Genomic DNA, 26767 nt, shown 5'->3' on the forward strand with positions numbered 1-26767 from the left:
GCTGGGCATATCATAAATACTTGGATTATCTTTTTGCTCATGGGGCCTGGGTGTAGAGTGAGGAATTTATTCATTTTTTTGTGGTGCTGGGGACCAAACCCAGGACTTTGCATGCTAGGCAACCACTCTACCACTGAATTGTGTCCCCAGCTAGGAGAAATGCTCTCTTCTTGATGCCCTAGAACTAAAAGGCTGCCACTGGGCACTACCATGCGTTGGACATTTGGTGCACTGAGTTGTGTCTAATTCAGTACCTACCAGGCAGGTACTGCTGTTCTCATTTTGCTAATAGAGACTTGGAAAGAGTAACTTTCTCCAGTTACATAGCTGGGAATTCAGGTTTTTGAAATCAGCAGGAACAGCTCTGACCCCATAAATTAGCTCCTTATTGTCAAAACCAGCTTTTACTCTGCAGAATGGTTCTCATCCTTTTATGGATAATGGGTCCCTTTCAGAATTAGCTATGGGACACCCTTTGGGAAACTGCAGTTCATATCCTGTATAATTTGAGTGTACCCCCCGATCCTGGTTGAAAATGATAATAGCTCTCCAGTAGCGTATGTGCTAGACTAAACTCCAAACTATTCATTCAGGCTGATGCTGCACCTCACAGCGTCTGATACAGAAAACGACAGACACCTGTGAGATGGGACATGGTTCAGACTCAGCTTTATGCTGTGCAGGAAGAGTGGGTCCTGGGTGGGCCATTAAAAAGCCAAGTGCACTGTCTCTGAAAAGGGATATATGTTGCTTCAGCTGGTCACCCCTCCCACTCATGAACAGGGTTGCTGCTGGGGAAGGAAACATTGTATACCTTTTGTACAAGTTGGAAGAAACAATTTTTTCCACTCATCAGCTAAATAAAAACCTGTACTACAAAAACATGGCTTTGATGTAACCTGCTCTGTCCTATCCAGATTGTCTCATGCCACCCAAGCTGTTTCTAAAAGGACAGACATAGACCAGATTCTCCGTCATTGTTTTTATTAATTGGCTTTATAGGCTAAAGTGCATAGTAAAGACAGAAAAGAAAATGCAAACATAGGAAAGGGACTTTTTTCTTGCCAACATTAGAAAGGACCTGAGATACCTAAGTGTCTGTTCTAAGGAACACTGGACAGAGGGAATGCAGACACAGGCGGCTGGCCTGGGGCTGGCTTCTGGCCTGGGGCTGGGGCCTGCAGAAGCTGCTGGCATGCTAACCCTGCCCAGGTAAAAGCTGCAAGTGCCGGGATGAAGGCTTACACTTGGGAGGGGTGATCCTGGTACTGAATGTGAGTTTAGCTCCATTCGGGCCAGGGAAACCAGCACTGGTACTGAACCTTGGATGGTAGGTAATGAAACCACTGTCCAGGTGTAAGTTACAGGAAAGGGCACAGGGGTCACTCCCAGCCAGTCAGCCTGCTGCACACACCCTCCCAATGGTAATGCACTTCCCCACTCAGTGAATATGTAACTGGGTCAGGGTGAGCTAAAAAATCTTTGTCCATCACATGCCTCCAGCTTCTGGAGAGGGGTGCCCGAGGAGGTGGGAAGTGGGGGTTTCTTGTGCTCCTTGAAGGGATAAGCAGTCCAAACTCCTCTGGGTCACTTATTACCATGAAATTTAGTCTGTAGGTTAGGATCTGGCAATTAGCTTCAGTCAGCTTCACGGAGCTCACACTTGTGCCCTGGGAATACCGCAGAAGAAACATCGAGACTCACAGAGTTACCACTAGGCAGCCCTATGTGGAAGCCCCAGACGTGCTCTGGAGAGTCTGTCCCATACTTTCAGGAAAGAAAGGCGAGCTCTGTTAACTCTGCTCTCAGTTCTGGAGGTAAAGTGCTTACTCTAGCGCAGGGGTAAATCTAGAATCAAATGTGGGCGAGCCCTAAAAGTGGATCCTTAGGTAGGTGCTAAGACTAAAGGACAGTAATTAAAAAAAACTTCAGTTCCTCCGTTAAGGGAGCCAGCCCCAGCCAAATGGTGGCTGGGACAAAAGGCAGCAGTGCGCTATCTTCCTATATCATCCTCCGGATCTCCTCAAAGTTCATCAGGTTGTTGGCCGTGTCAGACCAGGCAGGGTGCTGAGCTCCGTCCATCTCAGAAGCAAGCTGGTTGCTCCTTTCCAGAGTGTGACTTTCACCACCAATCACCTCCTGGCAGTCAGGACAAGTGGCCCTCTCCATGGCTCCTCCACATTCACTAATCACATAAATGTGGCCATTGGGGCACTTGAACCAGTGGCCACGAGGGAAACCCATGGCACTAACAATCTGCACTCGTTCTTCCTCTGAGATGCCCAGGCCAGAGCAGGGAAGGGTGGCTTTCAGAGCATCCATTTTTTTCTGCACAAGCTGTTCCTCCTCCTGGGTGAACTTAGAGGTTTTCTCAAGAATGTTCCGGATGCTGTAGACCTCTTGTGCTACGCTCCCTTTCACCTTCCCTTCTGCCATCTTGCAGCGGGTCAGGAGGTTCACCAGGTATGTGAGCCTCTGGATTTCACTCTGAAGGTCACTCAGTTCCTGGCTGGTAAAGCTCAAGCGCTTCTTGGCCAGCCACCCATGGACTTGGTCGAGTCGAGTCCTCACTTTACTCTGTTCTAAGACATGTATCTTTTTCAGAGAATCCCACAGGTTGGCCAAGTGGTCATAGAAGTTGATGTAATTCTCAACAAGCCCCAGGTCCCTGACTGACAGATTTTTCTGGGCCAACATCTCCATCAGCATCAGGAAATCTTCAGGGAGCAGCTGGTGGAGGAGGCTTTTGCTCTCCAGCAGGGCCCTCAGTCGGTCCTGGCTGGTTGCAATTTCCCCTGCTGAGCCCTGGATCTTTTCCTTGATGACTTCGATTTCCTCTAGTCGCTGTTTGATGCTGGTTCCGTACCTCAGGTTTTTGCGGATGGGCACCTGGCAGATGGGGCAGACCTTCAACCTGATGGCAACTTCTTCATCCTTCTGCTCGTTCATGTAGCGGTCCAGGGCTTGTACCTCGAAGATGTGGCTGCAGTCTTCTAGCTGCACAAAGCGGGCATCGGGCTCATCCTCGGAGCCAAAGAAGATTTGTGTGACCTCATCCATGTGGCAGACACGGCACTTCTTGGGGCATGGCTCTCCACACAGACCAATGCAAGGGTGACCACAAGCCAGTAGCTTAGTACAAGGCACATAGCACGGGGGTCGGTTGCAGGGCTCAGAGCAGAGTTTGGTGCACTGGTAGTGCTGGCAGTGCCAGACACAGGGCTCCACACAGGGGCTGCACAGCTCGCCACACTTTTTCTTGCACTGGCTATGGACACAACGGTTCTGACACGTCCGCTGACAGGGCGGGCACTCGCCAATGCAGGGCTCCTGGCACTTGTGTGAGCAGATGAGCAGGCGCTTGCAGGGCTGCTGACAACGCTCATGGAAGCGCCCTTCAAAACAGCTGTGGCAGGAGCCAGGGCAAGGGTGCCCGCAGTCCAGGGTGGTATCACACTTGGTGGTACACTTGACTGGCATGTCGTACTTGAGGTCTTCCACATGACCACATTTCACCTGTTGGCTGTGCCCACATTTGAGTTTCACAGTGACCATTTCTGAACACAGCTGCACACAGAGCTCACCACACGGGTGGCTACATCGGTGGCCACATCTCAGGACCTTAGGGCAGGGCTCCTGGCAGCAGAAATCTGACTCAGGCATTGAACAAGGGACCATCTGTTCATGGCCACACTGAGGAATGGTTTTGGGTACCTTCACCTGACAAGGCTGACACTCCTGGAAACAAACAAGGGGGCACCGGTGGCCGTCTTGGCAGATGACCTTCTGGCATGGCTTCATGCACTGGAACTCCTTATGCAAGGAATCGTAGGGGTGGCAGGCGCGGGTGCAGACATGCCCACAGCCTAGACGGAACTCACAGGGCAGGCTGCAGCCTCCCTCGGGCACTTTTTGAAAGTCAGAAGCTTTGGATACTAAGGTGTGGGTTTCAGGGTGGTTCTGACAGCACAGTCGGAGCGTTTGGCCTATCTGATTGTTCTCTCGAAGGGTATGAATGATCTTGCTCCACAAGGGCACCTTGGCTAGCATCTGCATGTTCCCAATGCAGTACATCCCTTTCTTGGCTCTGGACAAGGCCACGCAGATGCGGTTGGATATCTGGAGGAAACCCACCTTGCCCTCCTGGTTGCTTCGCACTAGTGAGAGGAGGATGATGTCATTCTCTTCCCCTTGGTATTTGTCCACAACATGGACCTTGACGCCAGCAAATGTCTTGGCAGGCATGAGCTTCCTCAGGCAGAAAAGCTGCCCGGTGTAGGTGGTAAGGATGGTGATCTGGGAGGGCAGGTACTCCTGGCACAGGAAGTACTTGCACAGCTCTACCACAAAGTGAGCCTCATGCTGGTTCTGATGGCTTTTGCCTTCTTGGATCTCCTGTTCAGGAAAGTTGTGTTCTACAAAGAAAAGGTTGGAAGAGACCCCCTGAAAAGGAAAAAAGTGACATGTTAAATGGATCCCTCATGGCCCTTCACCCCCGCATCTTCACATGCGCTGACCATATCCAGCTCCAGGAAAAGACCGACCCTACAAGGTTTTTGTACCCTCCATATCACAATCTTTAATTCTGAAGGTGGTCACCATATGCTACCTTGGGGCCAAGGAAAATTTTGAGCTAGACAAGGAACTTAGGTCGAGTTTTCAAGATACTTGTTTGATATTAATATTCAAAAAACAGCCATCCAAGATTCAACCCTTACAGCCAAGGGCAAAAGAGACAGCTGTGGTGATGGTGGTGAAGACGATGGAGCGGCTGGCTCACTGCGCACCTGCTCCTGCACAGCACTGGGATGAGGCTGGAGACCCCGACACGGAACTCTTAGATAACCTGCTCAAGGATATAGCTACTCAGTGGCAGAGTTGGGACTCGAGACCCAGGAGTGTTCTCCATTACTACACTCCTCTTCAGACCGGCTTTCCTTAGGGCTGGCTACTCCCTTTTGGAAACCTATGCTAGGGAAAGGTGACCTCCTAGATTCCTGACACCATCAGAGACAGATCAGGAAGGACGGACTCACCTTAATCTTCTCATACTTGAGAACAGAGGGATGATTCTCCAGATCCTGATAGATGTGGGGGGTCAAAAGGCGGGCAATCTCAGGGCGCATGCGGTGCTGAAACAACATTTGTCATTAGAAATAGGCAGAGGACAAGTTCTCTAATTAGCAGAGAATTTAGAAAGGTAACATTTGATATGGAGAAACAGGGAGAAAGAGCACCATATAAACAGCTCCTTCAACAAAAACTCAACAGAGTGACTTTGTGGTGTTTTAAAACAGGAAACAAAATAAGTTTGACAGTGGTTTCATTACTAAACCAGTTTTATTTTTACGATATCTTTCAGACAATTGGCAGGCTCCCATGGGCCTTTTCCTGGGTATTTGGTAATAACAGATGACCAGTTTCTCACCTGGTAATTCAGACGGACAAAGGGAATGTTTACTTTCACTAGCCGTTCAAAAAGGGACACCTCAAGGTTGAAGTTCTTGGCCAGATCATAAACGTTGGCACTGGGGCGCAGCTGAGAAGAGAAACATGGCTGAAGATTTTTTCTTGAAAACGTGTTCACCAACTATTCATCCATCCAGCAAATGTTTTTCAAGTATCTACTGTATGTCAGGCACTCTTAGGTGCTGACAAGCTAAGAGTTAAGGGTGACAGGGCTCTGAAGACAAGAACTAAGGATAATGTGACAAGAGTGCCTAAGGGTGAGGATTCTTTAACTAGGCTTCTCTGAGCAGTGACATCTGAGCTGACACCAGCATGAGGGGACAGGCAGTTACTCAGTCATTTGAAAAACAAGCCGTGGGAGGGGATATGGAGGGAGGGGATGGGAATACCATGAGCAAATGGGATGAAGTCAGGGAAGCAGGCTGAAACTGGATTTTCTTATAGACCTCTGTAGACCACTTTGAGAAGGTTGATTTTTAATATTAAGTGCAGTGGGAAACACTGGATGGTTTTAAGCTGGAGAGTGACAATCTGATTTAAAATTTTAACATTCGTTTTGGCTCCTTTACAAAGGATGTCTGATTACAGGGTAGCACAAATGGAAGCAGGAAGACTGGGGAACTTGCTGTTTTAACAGTCCACTTAAAAGGCCATAGTAGGCTCGGACAGTAGCAGAGCATGGATGAAGCCAGGATTCTGCTGCTAAGCTGTATGTCAAACCTAATAGCCCCTGTTCTCAAATTGAATGTGGGAAGTAAAGAAAAAAAGGAATCACAAAAAGCCACTAACGGCTTTGTGGACTCTTAAAACAGAGGGAAGAGTCCTCCTGTCACTCCACCTTCCTGAGGGGCGGCCCACCTTCCAGGAGCTCTTGCTTTACCTGCTGGTGGTCCCCAATCAGGATGAGGTGCTGGCAAGCTTTGCTCAATGTAGCAATGGTATGGGCCTCAAGGACTTCAGCAGCCTCTTCGACAATGACGATGCGAGGCTCCACCTTCTGTAGAATCTGGCGGTATTTCGCAGCACCTTGAGTTGGGAAAGATGAGAGGCTCCTCTGAGCTGAGATACAGAATCCACAGGGCCACTGCTCACTGGTAATCCCCTTTTCTCTGAGCCTAAGTTCCCTGTACCTTCTAGGTCCCTGTCGGGCTGAGATGACCACTGAATAAGAAAATGAGCACTGGGTGGTCTCTAGAGCTTCAAACTCACATTATTGTTCCAAACTCAGCAGCAAGTGAGAATTTCATGAAGCAGTCCCAATATGGGTTGTTTTCAATAGCTTTTCATGGTATTTTCCTCTAACCTCTTTACCTGTCTTAGATAATCTGATAGAATCTGGGTACCAGAAGAGAAATTGGCTGGAAAAGCTTAAATGTCCCCACACTTTCTCACCTGTGGTTGTCATGCCAACAACCTGGGCATCTTTAAGGATGTGCAGGTCTTCCTGGAGTCTCAGCTCAGCCATTCTCTCTGCTGATGTGCGGTACTGGCGTTCATAGCTAAGGATCTTCCGGCGAGTGTCGGCCTGGTACATCTGTAGCCACAGCCTGGAGAATGGAAGAATCAGGGAAAGGAAGCCATGTGCTCTTTGAGAAGGTACAGGAATGCCCTTCATTGTGCCAATATAGGAAGTGAACCCAAGACCTTTGAGGAGTTTACAGGTAGGTGAGAGAGGGCGAGAGAGGGCGAGAGAGGGCGAGAGAGAGAGAGAGAGAGAGAGAGGGCGAGAGAGAGAGGGCGAGAGAGAGAGAGAGAGAGAGAGAGAGAGGGCGAGAGAGAGAGAGAGAGAGAGAGAGAGAGAGAGAGAGAGAGAGAGAGAGAGAGAGGGCGAGAGAGAGAGAGAGAGAGAGAGAGAGAGAGAGAGAGAGAGAGAGGGCGAGAGAGAGAGAGAGAGAGAGAGAGAGGGGCGAGAGAGAGAGAGAGAGAGAGAGGGCGAGAGAGAGAGGGAGAGAGAGAGAGAGAGAGAGAGAGAGAGAGAGAGGGAGAGAGAGAGAGAGAGAGAGAGAGAGAGAGAGAGAGAGAGAGAGAGAGAACGAACCAGAAATACAGAATCCAAGAGTCCAAAATGCCCCCAAAAGATGTGCAGGATGGTTAAGAGCTAAGGAAGGGAGTGTGATAAAGAACAAATGTTAGCTGGCCGTGGTGGCACACACCTATAATCCCAGCTACCTGAAAGGCTGAAGAAGGAAGGGAGTGTGATAAAGAACAAATGTTAGCTGGCCGTGGTGGCACACACCTATAATCCCAGCTACCTGAAAGGCTGAAGAAGGAAGGGAGTGTGATAAAGAACAAATGTTAGCTGGCCGTGGTGGCACACACCTATAATCCCAGCTACCTGAAAGGCTGAAGCAGGAGGACTGCAAGGCTAGCCTAGCAACTTAGACATTTCTCAAAATAAAATAGTTTACAAGGCTGGGGATGTGGCTCAGTGCAAGAGTGCTTGTCTCATGAGCGAGGCCCTGGTTTTCAATCCCCAATACCACAAAGGAAGAAAAAGGGTTAACTATTGGAAAGAAAGAAAAGGACTTTAAAAGCTTCAGGAAGAATTTCTCATAAATTCTCCCTATCCCATTCCTGCCCTCCCTTAATTTTGCATAGGATACTTCACCCTGCCTAGTCTGACCCCTGTTCACCCCTCAGACCTCACTTGAAATCTATGTCTCTGTGCCAAAGTATTTCATTTGTCCAACAGCCATTCTCCCTCCTAGCTCAGGGCCCTCCCTGTGTGGGTCCTCTCAATCTCACCTGCTCCACTTCACTCTGACCATGTCTGTTCATCTTTCAGATCTTGCCTCCAATGTCACTTTCTTAGATACCTCAAACCAGCTCAGATCCCACAAAATATTCTTAGTACGCCCTACTCTTCTTTCCTAGTGTTTATACCATGTATAACTTTTTGTTTGTGAAATTATGTGATGACTTTTATCTTTCCAGAGAGAATACAAACTCTAAACATGACGATAGAGCAAGTATCTGCTATCCTAATGCTACTTCCCCAGCACTCAGAGTTCAGTGGTGGTACTCAACTTAACGTTTTTGAAGGTCCGAGAGTATTCTGGGAACAGAAGAGGAACTCCTGGGGAAATGACAAGGGTCAGCTGGGCATGGGGCATAGTACCTATAAAGCTGCCAGCGAGAATTCAGGTCCAGCTGCCAGACATCCTGGATCTCATTGGCCTCAGCCTCAGTCATGGTGTTCAGTTTGCGAAGTTCAACCTTCACTTTCTTCTTCATTTTCTTCTTCTGGTTACGCTGGGTCTGTAGACATCAACAGCAGGCAGGGCACCATCAACAGAGGCAAGCCCAATTCTAAGCCCAACACGGGGGCCCCGGCATGTAAGAAAATGGGCAGCCACCTCTGACAGACTTCAAGTGTCTCACATTCTCACAACAGCTTTTCTACCAGAGTGGCTAAACAAGGACTCTAGTGCCAGTACGCCTGGGCTCTACCTCTTATTAGATCATGGGACCTAGGGCAGGTTACTTGATGTCCATGTGCCTCAGAATCTCCTTGAATAAAATGGGAAGAATAACAGCACAGCTCTGGTAGATCATTACAGGGAAAGAATAGTGCCAGCACTAGTTACTGCCAGGTACCTTTTGATTCTAGTCTATTTCCCGTTCCTAAAATGTGTGTGTCATAAATGCAGTGGGGGCAGGGCTCTCTTACTGGATGCTGTCAGTGTCGGGCCCCTGGTGTTTAGTGCAGGGCATGGCAAAGGGCCTGCTCCAATAGTCCTAATGCCATCACGGTACCTTTAACAAGTGGGTGAAGGCACTGCTTGAGAAAGTGCTCCCCTCCAGCTCTGTCACTGGTGAGGCCATGGGCCTTTAAAAGGATGACATGTGAGGCAAATGTTATATTAAAATCCCTGTCCCCAGATGCCACATGGCAGAAACGTACTCAATCTGTGCTTCCAAGGACTGAGATCATGATGCCTCTCACCACATACAGGGACACTGAACTGAACTAGGAGATCAGGTGCAAAGACATCATTCAGGTGAAAACTGCATCCAAAGTTGCTCTTTTTTAAAAAGTCCCTTAAATTGTGTGTGGTTGGGTTCACAAATTAGCATTGTGAGTATCCAGTGCTCTGCTGCAACAGAGGATCACTGGGCTCCACCAAAAGGAGTAATAGAAGGTCCACATGGAGATGCACAGCATTTACACCACTCTGGCTTTAAGAGAAATGTCAAATTCCATGCTGAGCGAAGGGTGAGCACTCCATCTAGACTGGAGGATTTGCTTTACTGTTTTACTTTAATTCTCTAAAAATGTAATGTAGGTCCACAGACTGTGATTGAGAAGACTGCCATGAAGGCGTGAAGCACTGAAACCCATGTTTGACTTGTAGGTACTACGTTCTTCTGTAAGTACCAGAGAAGCACTTGGTTACTGATTCTTGTCTTTCTAAACTGGTACTTCTTGCCAGCACCCCTCTGAATCATAATTTTTATACCCTTGGGATTCAGACTTACACCAGGGTTATGTTGCAAAATGAGTACATTAGCTAACTGTGAGGATCAAGTAAAGTCATAAAAGCTGGGGAAGACAGGAGTAGTCAGGGTACTCTCAGGCCTGTTCCGGCAGAGTCTAACCCATGCCCACCTGGCAGTAATAACTGAACATCTGTTTCTCATCCTGTTGGAGTTTACATGGAGGGAAATGAGTTTACCTTCCACTCTCCTGTAGCTTGCTCCTGTCCAGCTGTGGTTCCAGAGCCATAGTGGTCTAGCCTCATGGCCAAAAGCATTTTGGCCAACTCCTGGTCTGCCCCATTCTCTTCCTTCTTCCGTCGCCGGGGCCTCACCACCTCTTCCTCCTCGATCACTCGGTCTGCTTGAATCAGGTCAGCCTCCTCTGCGATCTCAATCAGCGACCCCTCCTCTTCTCCTTCTTCCTCTTCTTCCCCTTCTGCCTGGGCTAAGAAAGGAAAGCAATTGCCTCACAAGCATAAGGCCCTGGGTTCAAATCCCCAGCACCGCAAAAAAAAAAAAAAAAAAAAAAAAAGAAAGGAAAGCAGGTGGAACGATGCAGGGATGGAGACTTGGAGTCCAGGGAAGGAAGGGGGCACCTCCAAGAGTTGAGGTGTATGAAGACGTTCCCATGGGGTTTAAATGGTAACCCTGGGAAAGGGAAACTGGGAGGACTGACCACCAGGGAAGGAAGACTTTGCTTTCCTAATATATGTTTTGTTATGTTTTTCATTTAAAAAATCATATTACTATGCTTTTTAAAGAAAGTTTTTACTTATATCAAATACACAAAGGAGGGTAAATACAATGTAAAGACAATGTAAAGGATAATAACAAGTGCAGCAGCTCAGGTCTATAAACCCACAGACTGGGGAGGCTGAAGCAGGAGGTTCCCAAGTTCAAAGCCAGCCTCACCAACTTAGCGAAGCCCTATATCAAAATAAAAATGGGCTAGGGATGTGGCTCAGTGGTTAAATATGCCTCTAGGTTAAATTCCTGGTGCTAAATAAATAAATAAGGGTAATAAAAAGTATATAAAAATGAACATCCAAGTACCATCCTCCCAAATTGGGTGGAAACTACCAATTTTTTTTGAAGACCTCTTGTGGGTCCTTCTAATCTTAAGTTTGAATAACTCATTCTCTTACTGAAAAACAAAACCCAAAAAACTTTACTATGAGATGTATATGTATAAAAATACACACACACACACACATACATGAATACATATATTTACATATATGTACACAGCATATACATATACGTATATATCCTTTAAGTACCACACTGTTCGATGTCTGTAACTTGCCTTTCCTTTTCAGTATGTTTTTGAGATTCATCTACATTGCTGTACATGCTGTGATTCATTCCTTGTCACTGCTGCACAGTATTTATCTTAATAGACAGTATTTGACCCACCCATTGTACAGATGTTGATGGACATCTGAGTCCTGTTTTCCTGCTTGTCACATTTATACACCAACTAGCAGTGTACTAACACTCCACTGCTGCACAGTCTCATGAGGGGTTACGTAAAACTTTGTGAGTGTGTGACAGTATTTAACTCCCCCCATTTTTTTTTTTTTTTGGTACCAGGGATTGAACTCAGGAGCACTCAACCTCTGAGCCACCTCCCCAGCCCTTTTACTTTTATTTTGAGATAGTCTCACTAAGTTGCTTAGGGCTTTGCTAAGTTGCTGAGGCTGGCTTTGAACGTGTGACCCTCCTGCCTCAGCTTCCTGAGTTGCTGGGATTACAGGCATGTGCCACTCACTGTGCCTGGCTCCTCTAGTTTTGTTTTTTTCAAATATTTTTTTAGTTGTCAGTGGACCTTTACTTATTTTTATGTGGTGCTGAAGATCGAACCCAGTGCCTCACACATGCTAGGCAAGCGCTCTACCTCTAAGAAAGAACCCCAGCCTGGTTCCCCTAGGTTTTTGGTTTTTTGTTTTGTTTTGTTTTGTTTGCTATATTGGGGATTGAACCCAGGGTCTTGTGCTTTCGAGGCGAGCACTCTACCAGCTGAGCTATACCCCCCAGATCCCCTAGTTTTAATGAGCACTCTTCATTTGTCCATTGATCAACAGGATTTCCTATTTTGTGATGTGCTTATACAAGGTCTTTTATCTGTTTTCCTATTATGCTATTTGTCATTCACTGATTGATTCACAGCTTTTCATTTATTCTGAGTACTAACTTTAAATTCTACTGTTCTGGTCTTTACCATATTCCAACTGAAGATGTGGCTCCAGATTGACATGCACTTCTTACCTGTGTTTTCAGGTCCAGCTGAGGCAACATTTTGAGTGAAAGAACCAACACCTAGACCCAGCCATTCAAGCATCATGGAGTGCTTCCAATGCTGGAAATAGATCCACTCACTGTCCTAAGGAAGGAGGAAGTATGAGTGATGAGAACTCCATGACAACCAGTATGAAGGCAGGGTTTCCTCAAAGGATCAAAAATAACTCCCTTAAGGACTGGGATGTAATTCAGTGGTAGAACACCTGCTTAACACATGCAAGGTCCTAGTTCCATCCTAAGCATCTCAAAAAAACCCAAAAAAAGACTCCCTTAAAATTCGGAAATTGCAAACTGGCATTTCCTTGGGCAACTGGACATTATAATATGACTTACACAGAACTTTAAAAATCAAAATTCCTATTCTCTTGACAAAATCAGGATCTATGCCAATAAGCCTTTATTACTAAAATGGCAGCAAATGGTTAGAGCTGGGTTGTTGCCACTCCCTTCCCTGTTTGCCATAGCCCTCTCTCCTTCCTAATGTTTCACACTTAAACTATTTGATTTATTTACTCTATCTGATTGATTCCCTTTTTAGGGAATTTGTCAAGCCTTGGAAATCATCAACCCAGTGATAAAAGAGGTCCTGTTTCACTGGGTTCCTGGCGAGTCACTGTATGGATTTGGTCTCAATTACGTCTTACGGTATCTTTTGAAGGTGGCACTATTATTATCCCAGTTTAATTGGTGAGGATCACACTGGCCCAAGTCACAGTCAGTCTGTGACCCAGGTCTGTCAACTCCTAAAGCTCTAGATGCACTAGGTTGCTTCTGGTTAGGATTTCATTTCCATTTGGTACTACGAATTTAACCCGGGGGAACTTCACTACTGAGCTATGTCCCCAGATATCTTTTCTCACCAAGTTGCTGAGGCTGGCCTCAAATTTGCAACCCTCCTGCTTCAGATTCCCAACTCACTGGGATTATAGGCATATACCACCATGCCAGACCCTTTTAGCATGCTTATTAAGTTCAGAGGTTTACCAATACTAACTTTGCTTATCTAAATGATAATCCTCTAAGAATTAAGTTGACCTATAAAAAATTGCCATCTTTAAGTCAAACTTTACAAATACTGGCTGGGGAGATAGCTCAGTTGGTAGAGTGCTTGCCTTGCAAGCACAAGGCCCTGAGTTTGATCCCCAGTACCGCAAAAAAAAAAAAAAAAAAAAAAAAATTTTACAAATACTAGCAATTTCATATGGTTCAGCTTAATGCTATCATTATCCCTGAGAAAAAGGAGAAACAGACACAGAGCAAAGCCAGGATTCAAACTGGGCAGGTTGGTGCCTGAGTCTTCTTCCTGACCAGTATGCCCAACCACTTCTCATCATGAGAGGGAACTCTGCCCTACGGCAGCATCGGATCATGCTACAGCGAAGGCTTTGCACGCTGCTCCCACTGGGGCCGTCTCTAAGTGCTGCGGCGGAGTCGTGTGGCCCTCTGGAGGAGCCCTACCTGCATTGGCCCACTCATCAGGCTTTCCCAGTGCCGGGGGGAGATATACTTCTCCAAGTGCTGTTCCCGCAGGACACCACGCATGGTGCACTCTAGGGTCTGGGCACCTTCATGGAGCTCTTGCTCTGATTCCTTCATCTCAGTCATGATCTGCCAAGAAGGGAAGGAAAGACGTGATGAAGAAATATTACTCTCCCCCCAGTTTGGTCCCTGCCCTGAGAGAAAACAAAGTTAAGAAAGGAAAAGTAGGAATAGAGAATAAATAGATCAGTCAAGGGCTGGTTATATAGCTCAGTTGGTAGTGTGCTTGCCTCGTAAGCACAAGGCCCCGGGTTCAATCCCCAGGACCGCAAAAAAAAAAAAAAGAAAAAAAAAAAAAAGGTCAACAAACCAGTAGACACATTATTGTGGTCTTAAAACCAAAGGTTTAGTAACCAAAAGATCTAAAAGATGCCTATCCGTTGGTAAGAAGAGGAAACACATGACATAAAAACAGGCCAAGACTACTGTGGCATAGACTACAAGCCTCACAGTATTTATTCTCTCATTTCCTTAATAATAAGAACTCAACAGTCAGGCACAGTGGCATACACCTGTAACCCCAGTGACTTGGGAGGCTGAGGCAGGAAACTGTAGGCTAGCAAGGCCATATGCAACTTAGTGAGACCCTGTCTCAGAATAAAAAATAAAAAGGGTTGGGGAGTTAGCTCAGGGGTAAAGTATCCCAGGTTCAATCCCCAGTACCCGAAGTACCCCAAAACAAAACAAAAAGAACTCATTTTATTTATTTTTATTTTTATTTTTTTTAATGTTAAGAGACAAAGTCTCACTAGGTTACCCAGTCTGGTCCCAAAATCCTGGGCTCAAAAAATTCTGCCTCAGCCTCCTGGGTAGGTGGGAACATAGACGAATGCCACTAAGCCCAGCTCAGATTTTTGATTGGACACAATGCTGCCCAGCTTAAAGATGACATTTCCCTAGTCAGTGGCTACATGGAGAAGTGCTGTGGTGGCTTTGGGAAAGTAGCCTGAAGGTCCTGGTAGGGGCAGGGAGGGGCAGTGTGCCCTTCATCCTTCCTCTGTTTTGGATTGAGGGCAGGGACCACACCAAAGGATGAGCAGAATGAATGCTGTAAGGAACCTGGGTCCTTCAGAGCTCTGAGGAGCCTCCATATCCACCCTGGGGCCTGCTCAGAACACTACCCCTGTCTTGCATAGCTCCCCTGAGCCACCTGAGAGATCCCAGAGCTGGAGCTTACACTCATGTAGGCTCTTCGGAGGTGCATGGGGAGGTTGCGGCGGAATTCCCGCTTGTTCCTCAGTTCCCTCAGGGTAAACTGCTTCAGGATTTCACTGTTGCTCCTTCCACCCACCCGCACGATGCTGGTCTTTTGACACTTGTAGATGCCTGGGGAGCAAAGAAAAATATTGCAGGGTTGAGAAGGCCTATGCTGAACTATCTCAGATGAGCGTTGTGTGTGTTTGGGATCTTGTCTCAGGTGAGTGTTGTGTGCGTTTGGGATCTTGTCTCATGTGGTCCCGTAGGGAACAAACTGTGCTTACAGGAAATTTACCCAATTAATGAGTCAGGAGACCTTGAGAAGATAAAAGCTTATAAAGTATAGTGCTTAAGACCAAAGGCTCTGGAATCAAACAACTGGGGACATAAACCTTGTCTCTAACACTTATTGTTATGCAACTTGAGTAAATTATGTAATTTATGTATCAGTTTCATTGTGATTTGGAGACAGTAATAACTTTCTTATAGGGCTGTATCTGGATAAACAAAATAATAATTTTATGGCATTTAGCAAGGGCCTGGCACAAAGCAAGCACTCAGTAAGTGTTATCTATCATGCAGATTTGATTACTGCGTATATGTCCCAGGCATGGGCTGGGTTTTGAAGATACAGCAGTCAAAACACAAACTCAGTTTTTACTTGTTCTTCTGTTTCAAGTTCTAACAGAGAAGATACTCATTAAACAATCTATTATAATAGCAGTAAGTATAAGTCCTGTAAGTACATGATGCTACAAGTGGATAATAGAAGACCTTACCTGATCTGGGCCGGGTAGAGATCTATTCTTGAGGATCTACTATTTAAACTGAAACTTTAAGAATAAAGAAGATGTAGGTGAAAGGAGGTTATAGAGGAATGGAAAATAAGCAAAAACAAAAACACTTATTCATTAATGCTATTAGTGGTGGTGGTGGTGTTTTTTGCAGTGCTGGAAACTGAACCCAGGGCCTTGCACATGTTAGCTACCACTGAGCTATACTCCAAGGCAACAATCAGTATTTTCTGACTGTATAATATATGCCAGGATCTGTGAATACAGTAAGAAACCTGATCAGCCCTCAGTATTTGGGTCTAGTGCAGAGACACATGAAACAGATTAAAAGAAAAGAAGAAAAATTACAAAAGATAAACTTTTTTGGGGGACAATGGAGAAAGTCCACCTGAGAGATTTAAGGAAAGACTTGAAGAATGAAGTAGAGCCAGCCAGGCCAGATGAGTTCAAGTTGGAGAGAGAGGGGGAAAGAAGTACATTCTAGCCAGGAGAACAGCACGAGCCAAGTGAGAAACTACAAGAACTCAAGGAGGGCTGGGGATGTAGTTCAGGGGTAGAGTGCTTGCCTAGCATGTGCAAGGCTCTGAGTTCAATCCCCAGAACTACAACAAATAAATAAATTAAATAAACTAATAAATAAATAATTAAAGTTCAAGCAACTGAAGACAATCAGTGTTAATGGAGGTAGGGGGAATGAAGGAAGAGGACAGAGATCAGGTACAGGTTCACACTAGAACACCTGGCCTTGCAAGTCATGGTAAGGACTGTGGACTTTGTATTCAAAGTGCAATAGAAAACTATTGAAGTTTCTGATGATTCTACCATAAATGTTTTGATAAAGACATTACCTTCCAGAAACTGGTCCAAAGCATGATTAGTATAACATACAACCAAGATGGGGAACTTCTGGAGACTAATTTGCCAAACGGACTCATTGGTTAGGAGGGCTTGAACAATTTTTAGACCCACATAGGTTTTGCCTAGAAAATAAAGAAAAAGAAATTAAAAATTCTAGGAAAAGGAATCATTAATTACTTAGAGAAATGTATTTATTTATTTATTTTAGAGAAAGGGTCTCTATGTTGCCCAGGCTGGCCTTTAACTCCTGGATTCAACTCCTTCCTCACCCTTCCCAGTAGCTGAGACTATAGCTGTATACTACCAAGTCTGGCTTTCATCCTTCTTTTTAAATTTTGAGGTAATACATTGAGATGATTGAAAATCTAAATAGCATACTAAGTATATGGTGAAGTCTCATAAGCCATTTTATCTCAGTAGAAGCAACCAATGTTACCAATTTCTCGTGTAACTTTCCAGAGATACTCTTTCTGTGCATACACAAGTACACATATACATTTTTTTCCTTAGTCTTCAGCATTCCCCCACCACATCTTTTTATTTTTTTAATTTTTTTCAGATAAAAATAATAGACTATTTTCACTGTTCCACAGCTTTTTTTTTTTTTTTTTAACTTTATATACCGTGGAAGTAGTTCTCTATCAGTACATAAAAACAATCTTCTCTCTCTTTTTTTTATGATGGAGATAATTTTCAGCTAGTTAGTTCCCTTCTGATGGACATATATGTTGTTTCAAGTCTCATATAACAAATTCTTTAGAAATGTTTTTTATACAGCATGGTAAATTTGCCTTTGTGATGAGAGAAAACTCATGAAAATCAACATTATAGTTAGAGCCATGAACATATTAGTTAAATTTACAAACTGCTAAATTTTTACATTGTATCAGTTGACTGAGGAAGCAATATGGGAAAATCAAAGACTTTAATACAGCATAATAATTAATAATTTCTTCCTTTTTTTCCTTCAAATAATATTTACTGAGTGCCAACGAGGTGTCAGACATTGGGTGGGTACAACAGATACAATAGTGAGCAAAATAAACATGGCTTGTATCCTGGTTGGCATCCTCCTGGACCTTACAGACTTGCAGATGCAAGACTCACACATGGGGAGGTGGTGGTAGGGAAGTATGCTTGTCTATGAGAAGTGGCTATGACATTAGCTGGGACTCTCCAGCCAGGCTGCCTGAGCTCAAGTGCTAGGTCTGTCACTTAACCATCTGTGTGAGCTTCACACTTCAAATTTCTGAAATCAGAGGTTATTTGCCTTAGTTTCTTCAACTGTAAATGGTTTTAGTAATGGTTTCTAACTCATAGGACCATTGTGAGGACTAAATGAGTTAACATATGTAAGGCATGTGAAACAGAGCTTGGCTCATACTGTGATTATTATATATTTGATACTATTAAAGTAACATCAAAGGGCTGGTGATGTAGCTCAGTAATAGAGCACTTGCCTTGCATACCTCAGATCCCAGGTTCTACCCCTAGAACTGCAAAAGTGAATAATGTAAAATTAAATTGATAGTCCTTCAATGAAGCAGAGAGAATGCATCTCCCTGAATTTGACCTCTAGAAGTCTTTTCTCATCTTGTGATTTGGGTTTATTACTATGCATGCCCATGGTCCCCAGTGGAAAATCACTGAGTGGCTACTTTATAAACAAAATGTATGCCATTTCAGGGCATTGTTTCTAAGACAGACATTCTAGAAACCTAGAGCAAAGCCTCCCTTGCCTATTTTAAAGGGTATATGTCAACTGCTCTGAAAAGGTGTGCCTTACCTGTTCCAGGAGGTCCTTGAATAATAGCCAGTTCCCTTGTGAGAGCGAACTGCAAGGCTTCCATCTGGGAGTCATCCAGCTTCAGGGCTTCTTTTGAGGGCCACTGGCTAAGGTCTAAGACATTGACTCTAGGACGTCTCAGACCCTCAACAGTCCTTAGAGATTCCCCTGTGGTTGAAGGATTCTCTATTAAGGGGGTGAAATCATATCTGCCCCCCATTAGCAAGTACCTGGGCTCCTTCACATGAGAGTCACATTCCACAATATTCCTCTGGAAGGGGACGTCTTCTTCCTGGACCTCTTGGAGTCCTTCCAGAACATGCCTGTAAGCCTCAAAGTAAGCTGTTGTCTCCACCATGAGGAAAGAGTCAGAGGGCTGAACTTCTGCTAGCAGCTGTTGGCTCTGCTCATTGAAACAGAGTTGGACAATTCCTCGGCAGAGATCTTCTTGCTCCCGGTTAGAAACAGTGGCAAAAAGAAATGTCTCAAAGTTGTCCTTGGACATGCATACCAAGGACCCATACAGCAATCGCTTAGAATTCTGCCAGCGAACAAACTTCAGTGGTTTTGTATCAAATTGAACCTTATAGACAATGCCTGATGATGAACACACAGGAGTGATAATCCTCGTATCAAAGTAAATCCGGATGTCATCGAACTTCCTCTTCCTCAAACACTGGTCTTCAAAGCTTTGGAGAAGTTCCAAAATGCCTTCCCGCAGGGGTCTGACAAAATCTTCTCTTAGGAGTCGGAAGTGGGTATCCAGATAGACAGCTGTGCTCTCATATTTTCCAGAAATGATGTTGGGGCGAAGGAAAGGCCTCTCATCTAAGTGCACTTCATTGTAGGTAGGGTAGATGGGCATGGTCCGGTAGCTCTCTACATGGCCTTCTGCCTCAGGCTGCACTAGAGTATAGGTATCCATTCTCAAAGTGCCCTCTCGCCTCTTTTCCTGTAGATGTTCAATGATGGTCTGCACCTTTTCCAGGTTCTTTTCTGTCTCCTCTTCTATGTCAACACCAGAGGCTCTCAAAGCATTAAGAGAAGCTGGCAGGAGAGAAATGAGCATGGAAGTTTCCTGCACAGAGCTGGCAGGGAAGACGCTTACGAGATCCTGGAGGAGGGAGATGATATTGCTTATGTGTTCTGGATACTGGTTTCGAATGTCAGGAATGGGTTCAGTAATCATCCCTACCACATAAGCAGGCAGGCAAACTTTGAGGAATTTGGAGTTCTTCAATATGCCTAGTACATGAAGAATACTCTGGCGGTCCATTTTGGAGCTGCAAGCCTTCCGAAGAACCTGGCAGATGAGCTCAAGGAAGCTGGATTTCATGGAAGAGTGAGACAGTAGTTCCTTCAGCCCTAAACTTGTGGCAAGCGTGATGACCACCTCAGAGGGGTCTTTTTGCAGAAGACTTTCTAGGAACTTATAGCCCAGTTTCTTTACCTGCTGTGGCTGTTCCGTAGGCTTCTGGTGGGGGGTTCGCCACTGCTGGAAATTTTCATTGGACCATGGTGGTCTGCGATTCCTACCCTCTTGGTTGTCATTTCTCCGCCTGGCATCATTCTCCTGACCATGTCTTTGGCCTCTAGCTTCATCGCTGGTATGGCCTTCTTGGTTCCTCCTGCCCTGATGTGGGTTCCTCCCCATGGCCCTAAATCTCTCTTCTCTTTGCCGATAAGGAACAGGGTGATTGTTGGCCCTAGGATGCCTTCCAGGATGGTTGGTTCCTCCTCTGAGAGCATTGGCTGGTGGGTTATTGGCCTGATTTCTAGCTCTTGGTGGTAATTCTCCATCCATAGGCCCTAAACACAGTGGGATACTGGGTAAGTACAGAATTAAGAGGCAAGGAAACTGAACAAGACAACAGCGAACATGCTTTCATATTCCAAAACAACCAAGGACCTCAGGTTTTGTAGAGACAAAAGGTTTCCTACCAAGTTGTATAATAAATGAAAGACAGGGTTGGGGCTGTAGCTCAGTGGTGGAATGCTTGTCTAGCATTCACAAGGCCTAGGTTTTATCCATAACACCAAAAAAAAAAAAAAAAAACAAAAAAAAAACAGTTTATTATGAGTGCCATACAAATTACAAAAATATCACTTTTCCAAAGGACAGAAAGGGAAAAGAATAAGCATTTGTTGAATGCCTAATACATGCTAGAGAATACATATATGTGGTATCTCATTTAATCAAGCTGGGACTTAAGTTTTAGAGGGTCAAAACAGAGGGCTGGGGTTGTGGCTCAGTGCTTGCCTAACATGTGGGAGGCACTGGGTTCGATCCTCAGCATCAAATATAAATAAATGAAGAAAAAGTCTGTCAACATCTAAAAAAAAAATTTATTTTTAAAAAAGATCCATCAGCAACTAAATAAATAAATGAAGATTGGCTCATTGGTTCTAATTTCTTGCCACTACCAAGTAACAGCCAGAACATAAATTTCAGGGCCAAACAGATCTTGGCTTGGCCATGTCCTTCACTGCATAACCATGACCAAGTTGTATACTTTCTCTAGGTCTCAATGACTAGTTTGTCATAGATTAAAAGTTTATAAAATGCTTAGAATAGTACCTGACAGGTGAAAAGTTCTTAGTAAATATTAGTTACTACTAGTAGCAGTAATAATTATTTTCTACTTGGAATACTCTTGATTTCTGTGGTCACTGGTTCTGCTGAACAATTACCATAATAAAGACGTCAAGTAGTATAAAACTCTGAAGGAAAACACTACCTAAACTTTGCCCAGCATCAGCAAAAGCAGTCTGAACAGGAAAAAGGAAGGTAGGACTTCCTTTACCAAGATGTTTTTTCAGCTAATAGAGTGTGAAGGAAACTGAAACATGGATATCAAGTTTTGTTCCAGGAAAGTGAAAAACGAAACTCAAACTTTGATTCAGGAAACTGAAAAACGAAACTTAAGTTTTCTTCTTTCCTGAGTAGAAGTTCACACACACAGTGCTTATCGATTACCGGCAACACTCATACAGAAAGATGGGCTAGACCAGGGATGGGAGATCACACTCCTACACATAGGAATACAAACACCACTCTGTGGATGACACGGAATTGTTTTCCTTGGTCTTCTACACATTTCCTAAGTGACCTTACCCAACATACCCAAAGTCCAGTTTTTTTCACTTTCCATTCCACTGAAACTGATTCTAGAGTTGACTTATCAGAATGACACTGTGATTTTAAAAACAAACAGAATAAGACTATAAATTGGGCATGGTGGCACATGCCTGTAATTCCAGTGACTCAGGAGGCAGAGTCAGGAGAATCACAAGTTTCAAAGCCAGTCTCAGCAACTCAGCAATTTAGCAAGACCTTGTCTCAAAAATAACAAATAAAAAGGTCTGGGGATGAGGCTCAGTGGTAAAGCAACCCTGGATTCAATCCCTGGTATCAAAAATAAATAAATAAATAAAACTGTATATAATGATTGGATAAAAAAAGTTATGAAAACTGAAAGTACACAAAATATTTAAGATGATCATACCATTTATAATACCAGATGCCAAATCTATGTATGTACTTCTTTTTTTTTTTCCCCTTTGATTTTGAACTTTGTAGAGAAAATTTTCATGTAACAACATAAAGGAATCATTGGCAAATATGAATGCTGTACAACTAAACTCTAAATTTTTATAGTTATTTTCACATTTACTTTTTTCCAACTCCCACAACCTAAGAAATTCCTACTTTTAATATTTAGGTCTGATTAGAAGACTGTTATCTTGAAAGAATGAAAAATTGTATCATTTCTCATTCTTTTAACACTCACACATTCCATAAATAAAATTCCACAGGAATTCCTCATTTGTTCCACAACTAAAATTTGAACGACACATTACAAACTTAAAAAAAGCGAGAATCCACTGGTTGTTTTATGTTTGAAAGTTCTAAGCAAGCACTGATTTCTTCAGTACAGTGATACTCTTGAAATTAACTTTGGTTTGAGGACTAGGACTCTAGACCCACATATCTGGGATATAGCCACTAGCCCCACTAGGCTATTAAGAATGGGAAATGTTTGGGCTCAGCTGTAACTCAGTGGTACAGCGCTCACCTTGCATGTGTGAGGCACTGTGTTCGATCCTTAACACCACATAAAAATAAGTAAGTAAAAATAAAGTTAATTTAAAAAAATGTGAAATATGGCTAATATTTAAGTGTTTGAGAGGAATAAAAATATTATTAAAGTTATTAAAATATTATGATAATGAAGTACATTCAATTATAAAATGATAGTATTTGGATATAATAAGAGATCATTAAATTTTTATTAAATTGGTATTAAAATTTTTTGAATAAAGCATAATTCCATATCTGTTCCTGAAATAAACCACAAAGAATTTCTTATTAATTACTTGCAACCTTTAAATATGATCAAAAAATTTCTACTCTTAAATTTTGTTACAAAAAAAAATTGAGTCACAATTTTATGTTGTTGAAGATAGGCAAGCAAATATTATATACTAGAAATTAATTGTAGTATTTGTTATCTTAACAAAGGTCTTCCTGATTTTACTGCCAATTAGATTTGACCTCTGATCCCTGTTTTTAAATTTCTTCCTCAAAGAGACAATTGTAGAATATTAAAACCTGCAGGAATTTTCATGTAGTTCAACTTAATGTGCCATTCGATATAAAGGAATTTTATCATGCTTTTCTGATATGGGTATTAGAATTAGGATCAATGTGAAGTTAATTTTTTAAAAATATTTTTTAGATGTTGATAGACATTTATTTTATTTATTTATATGTGGTTCTGAGCATTGAACTTGTTAGGCAAGTGCTGTGCCACTGAGCCACAACCCCAGTCCTGAAGTTAAATTTTTGAAACAATTTTCAAGAAATGCTTTAAAAAAAGTTTTTGTTTATTAACTTTGTCTTATACTATTAACAGAAAGATTTTTTTAAATTGTAATTCATTAGTTGTATGTTCCAAAAGAATCTCTAGATTAAAAAAAATGTAGGGGTTGGGGTTGTGACTCAGTGGTAGAGAGCTTGCCTAGCATGTGTAAGGCATTGGGTCCAATTCTCAGCACTGCATATAAATAAGTGAATAAAATAAAGGTTCATTAACATCTAAAAAAAATAAATAAAATAAATGTAGTCTAAGATGTATGTTTATCACCTTTTTCTAATGAGTATATTCAATTCTGAAACACTCAACGCTTTTTTTTTTTTTTTTTTTTTTTGTGGTGCTGGGCATTGAACCCAGGGCCTTATGCTTGCAAGGCAAGCACTCTACCAACTGAGCTATCTCCCCAGCCCCCACTCAACACTTTTATAGGAGAAAGATTATAATCACTTGAAATGTTTTATGCTTATTCATGACACTTCATCTATTGAGGAAATTAGTATTAAATTTTAAAAGTAAATTTCATCGGCTTCCTTTTACTTGTTTTCAATGATGCTACCAGAAAATTTAAGAATTATGTTATGGGGGCTGGGGATATAACTCAGTTGGTAGAGTGCCTGCCTCGCAAGCACAAGGCCCTGGGTTCAATCCTCAGCAATGCCAAAAAAAAAAAAAAAAAAAATTATGTTATGGGTTTCTACTATGTTTCTATGAAATAGCATAGGGCCAAACCAAGAGTTATTTCCATTTCTGACACCTCACTCATCACTGTTTTTGCTAAAGTGAACTGTACCCATCCATCATCTCTCTTAGGGAAAGGGGAAAGCTATCTGTTTTTCATAGTCATTCATGCTATATTTAAGGACTAAGTCATTCTTTACTTGAAAGATGCAGGCAATCTCAGGTAGGCCTGTTCGCAGGCAACCCAGTTTCCTTTTCTTATTACTTAGAATTTCCTTTTCACCAGGTAGGAAATCTTGCTTACCTCTGTGGTTGGTATGGGGATTCCTGGGCCTGGCCTCCAGATGAGGTCTTCGGTCTTCCATGTTTAAGTCACTTGAATTCATTCAGGTTCACGTTACTTGCAGTTATCTGGAACTGCACAGGTTAAGAATTATCAGTGCCCCTGAAACACAGCATCTAATAACAAGAACCAAACACCATCAAGCCAGTCATTCTGCCTCCAGATTTCACTGATTTAGTAACTAAAAGTTAAATGCAGGTGCTCAACTTTGTGAGTGACCAATTATGATATAAAACATTAAATTCACAATTTAGGGTCAAATTCTTCTCTGCATTTTCTTGGGGTAGAGGGAGTGTCATCAATTCACATGCAAAACTACTGTTTGGTTTATGCCTCTAGCCAAGTTGCTTAAACAGTTGCTAGGTTTCGTTTTCCTCTCCTATAAAGCAAATATTGTTGCCAGGGCAAAGGAGTGCCTTTTTGTTAATCCAAAACCATGTACTTACCACCCTATCTGGCATTATTATACAGTACTCTATACCTTGCAATCCCCTATAGTTTGAAAATAGTGAGCAGTTAGCTCTTATCCTATTCCTTGGAACACAACGAAATGATCAAGCCCTCTGCTCTACTCAAGAGAAAGAAATCACAGGCTTCAGTAACTTGGAAGGGTATTGATTAACTTAGCACCTATGGGTCCTGTTTCCTCAGAACCACTAGAAATGTGTAATTCTTTCCTCTTTCCCTTATCTGAATGATTTTTGACACTGGTTCTGTAAGAGGAAGCTCCTCTAAGGGACCCTCTCAATCTAGCTCACGCATATCCTGTGTCGAGGGCTGGGGAAAAAGCAGGTGACTCAGAGTCCTCAGCGAAGGGATTTTTGAGACTGTCCTAAGTTTTAAAATATTCATAGTTGGAAACTGAATAGATCTGACGTTATATGAGGGGCACTTTTATCCTCATCAGAGAAAGGAGTCCCCTTCTTCTCGGCTCTGGGAATATTTCTGGGCGTTTCTTCCCTAATGTCATCAAACCATGCTCTCATGGTGGAGGTTCAACAGTTTTTTTGTTTGTTGTTGGTTTTCAATTTCACGAGGAGGAAATTTCTTCTTTCTCTTTTTGAAAAATACTAAACTAAAACCCCAGAAATTTGGGGGGATAAAAGAAATGAGAGAAAGAAAAGAAAAAAAGAAACGTCAGCAAGGAAGGGAGGCGCGCTCAGGCACAGGAAATGCTACGAAAAAAGCAGACAAAAATGTTTTTTGGGGGGAACGAAGGCCAAGAGGGAGGAAGAGGAAAACGGGTGATGGCCGGGCTGGTGCGGGGTGAGGACGCGGTGGTGACCAGGTGGGACGGGGAGGCGGGGAGCAGAGGCCGGGCTGCGGAGGTGTCCGTCCGGGGCAGGCAGTCCCCGCGCGGAGGGGCCGCCGGCGGCCAGGGGCCGGGCAGCGGGGCAGGAAGGCCGCTGCTGGATGCGGGGGCCCGGGAGGCAGGGGAGCCCGGTGCGGAGGGCGCTCAGCGCAGGACCGGGGAAGCGGTGGCGGGGCGCGGGGCCGAGGCGGACGCGGCGGGGCGGGCGGCAGCGGTGCCGCGCACCGAGGGGGCGGAGGGGCTGAGCGGCGCCCGGGAGGTCGCTGAGCCGGGCGGCGGGGCGCTGGGTGGGGACGGCTGGCCAGAGGGACGGGTCTGGGGCCGGGGGCCGAGGAGGGGACCGGTCGGGGGTCCGGCTGGCCAGAGGGACCGGCGTCGGGGCGGAGGAGCGGACGGGCTGGGGGTCGGGCTGACCGGTGGGACTGGGCTGGCGTCAGGGACCGAGGGGACGGGCTGGGGGTCCGGCTGGCCAGAGGGACTGGGCTGGCGTCGGGGCGGAGAAGGGGACGGGCTCGGGGTCCGGCTGGCCAGAGGGACGGGGCTGAGGAGGGGACGAGCTGGGGGACGGCCCGGGGTCCGGCGGGCCAGAGGGTCGGGAACTCGGGGGTGACGGGCGCTGAGGAGTGGACGGCACTCTGGGGAGTGACAGCGCCCGGGGGTGACAGGGGCTGAGCAGAGGGGACGGGACGCCGGGGGGCGACGGGCGCGGAGCCGAGGGGCCGGACGCCGGGGCGCGGGCGGCGCGGGGCGGCAGGTGCGGGCGCGGCGGGACTCACCGGCTGCGGGACTCCGGCGGCGGTGGCGGCGCCGGCGGGTGTGAGGCCCGGGCCCAGGCAGGTCGGCGGCCCCGCCCGGCGCCGCGCACTTTCGGTTTCCCTTCCCGCAGACCCGGGGCGGGGCGAGGAGCCGGGCGGGCGGCCCGGAGGAGGAGGAGAAAGCGGAGGCGGCGGCGGGGCCGCGGGCGCAGGCGAGGGGCCGGGCCGAGCGCCCCCGCCCTCGGGGCGGGCGGAGGGCGGGCGTCGCCTCAGCTCCCCCGGGCGGCGGGGCCGGTGGGCGCGGGCGGGCGCGGCCTCGGGGAGGGGACTGCGGGGGGCGGGCTAACTGCGCCCAGCGTCGTCGCAGGCATCAGCCGGT

The 26767-nt window shown here is 45.0% G+C and overlaps 1 protein-coding gene across 1 annotated transcript; it reads right to left on the reverse strand.

The window, feature by feature from the left end:
* Positions 1-1009: 1009 nt before the first annotated feature.
* Positions 1010-26753, reverse strand: ZNFX1 (zinc finger NFX1-type containing 1). The gene is made up of 14 exons (XM_079126999.1): positions 26410-26753; positions 24283-24395; positions 18424-20232; positions 16628-16759; positions 14966-15114; positions 13708-13857; positions 12217-12331; positions 10146-10393; positions 8588-8727; positions 6862-7016; positions 6350-6495; positions 5429-5539; positions 5037-5132; positions 1010-4443 (listed from the first exon to the last, which is right to left on the reverse strand). Exons 2-14 carry the CDS (start codon positions 24362-24364, stop codon positions 2002-2004), a joined length of 5775 nt encoding a protein of 1924 aa, XP_078983125.1. The 5' UTR covers positions 24365-24395; positions 26410-26753; the 3' UTR covers positions 1010-2001.
* Positions 26754-26767: the final 14 nt, after the last annotated feature.

Source organism: Sciurus vulgaris, assembly GCF_902686455.1.
Source record: "Sciurus vulgaris genome assembly, chromosome: 2".
Lineage (NCBI taxonomy): Eukaryota > Metazoa > Chordata > Mammalia > Rodentia > Sciuridae > Sciurus > Sciurus vulgaris.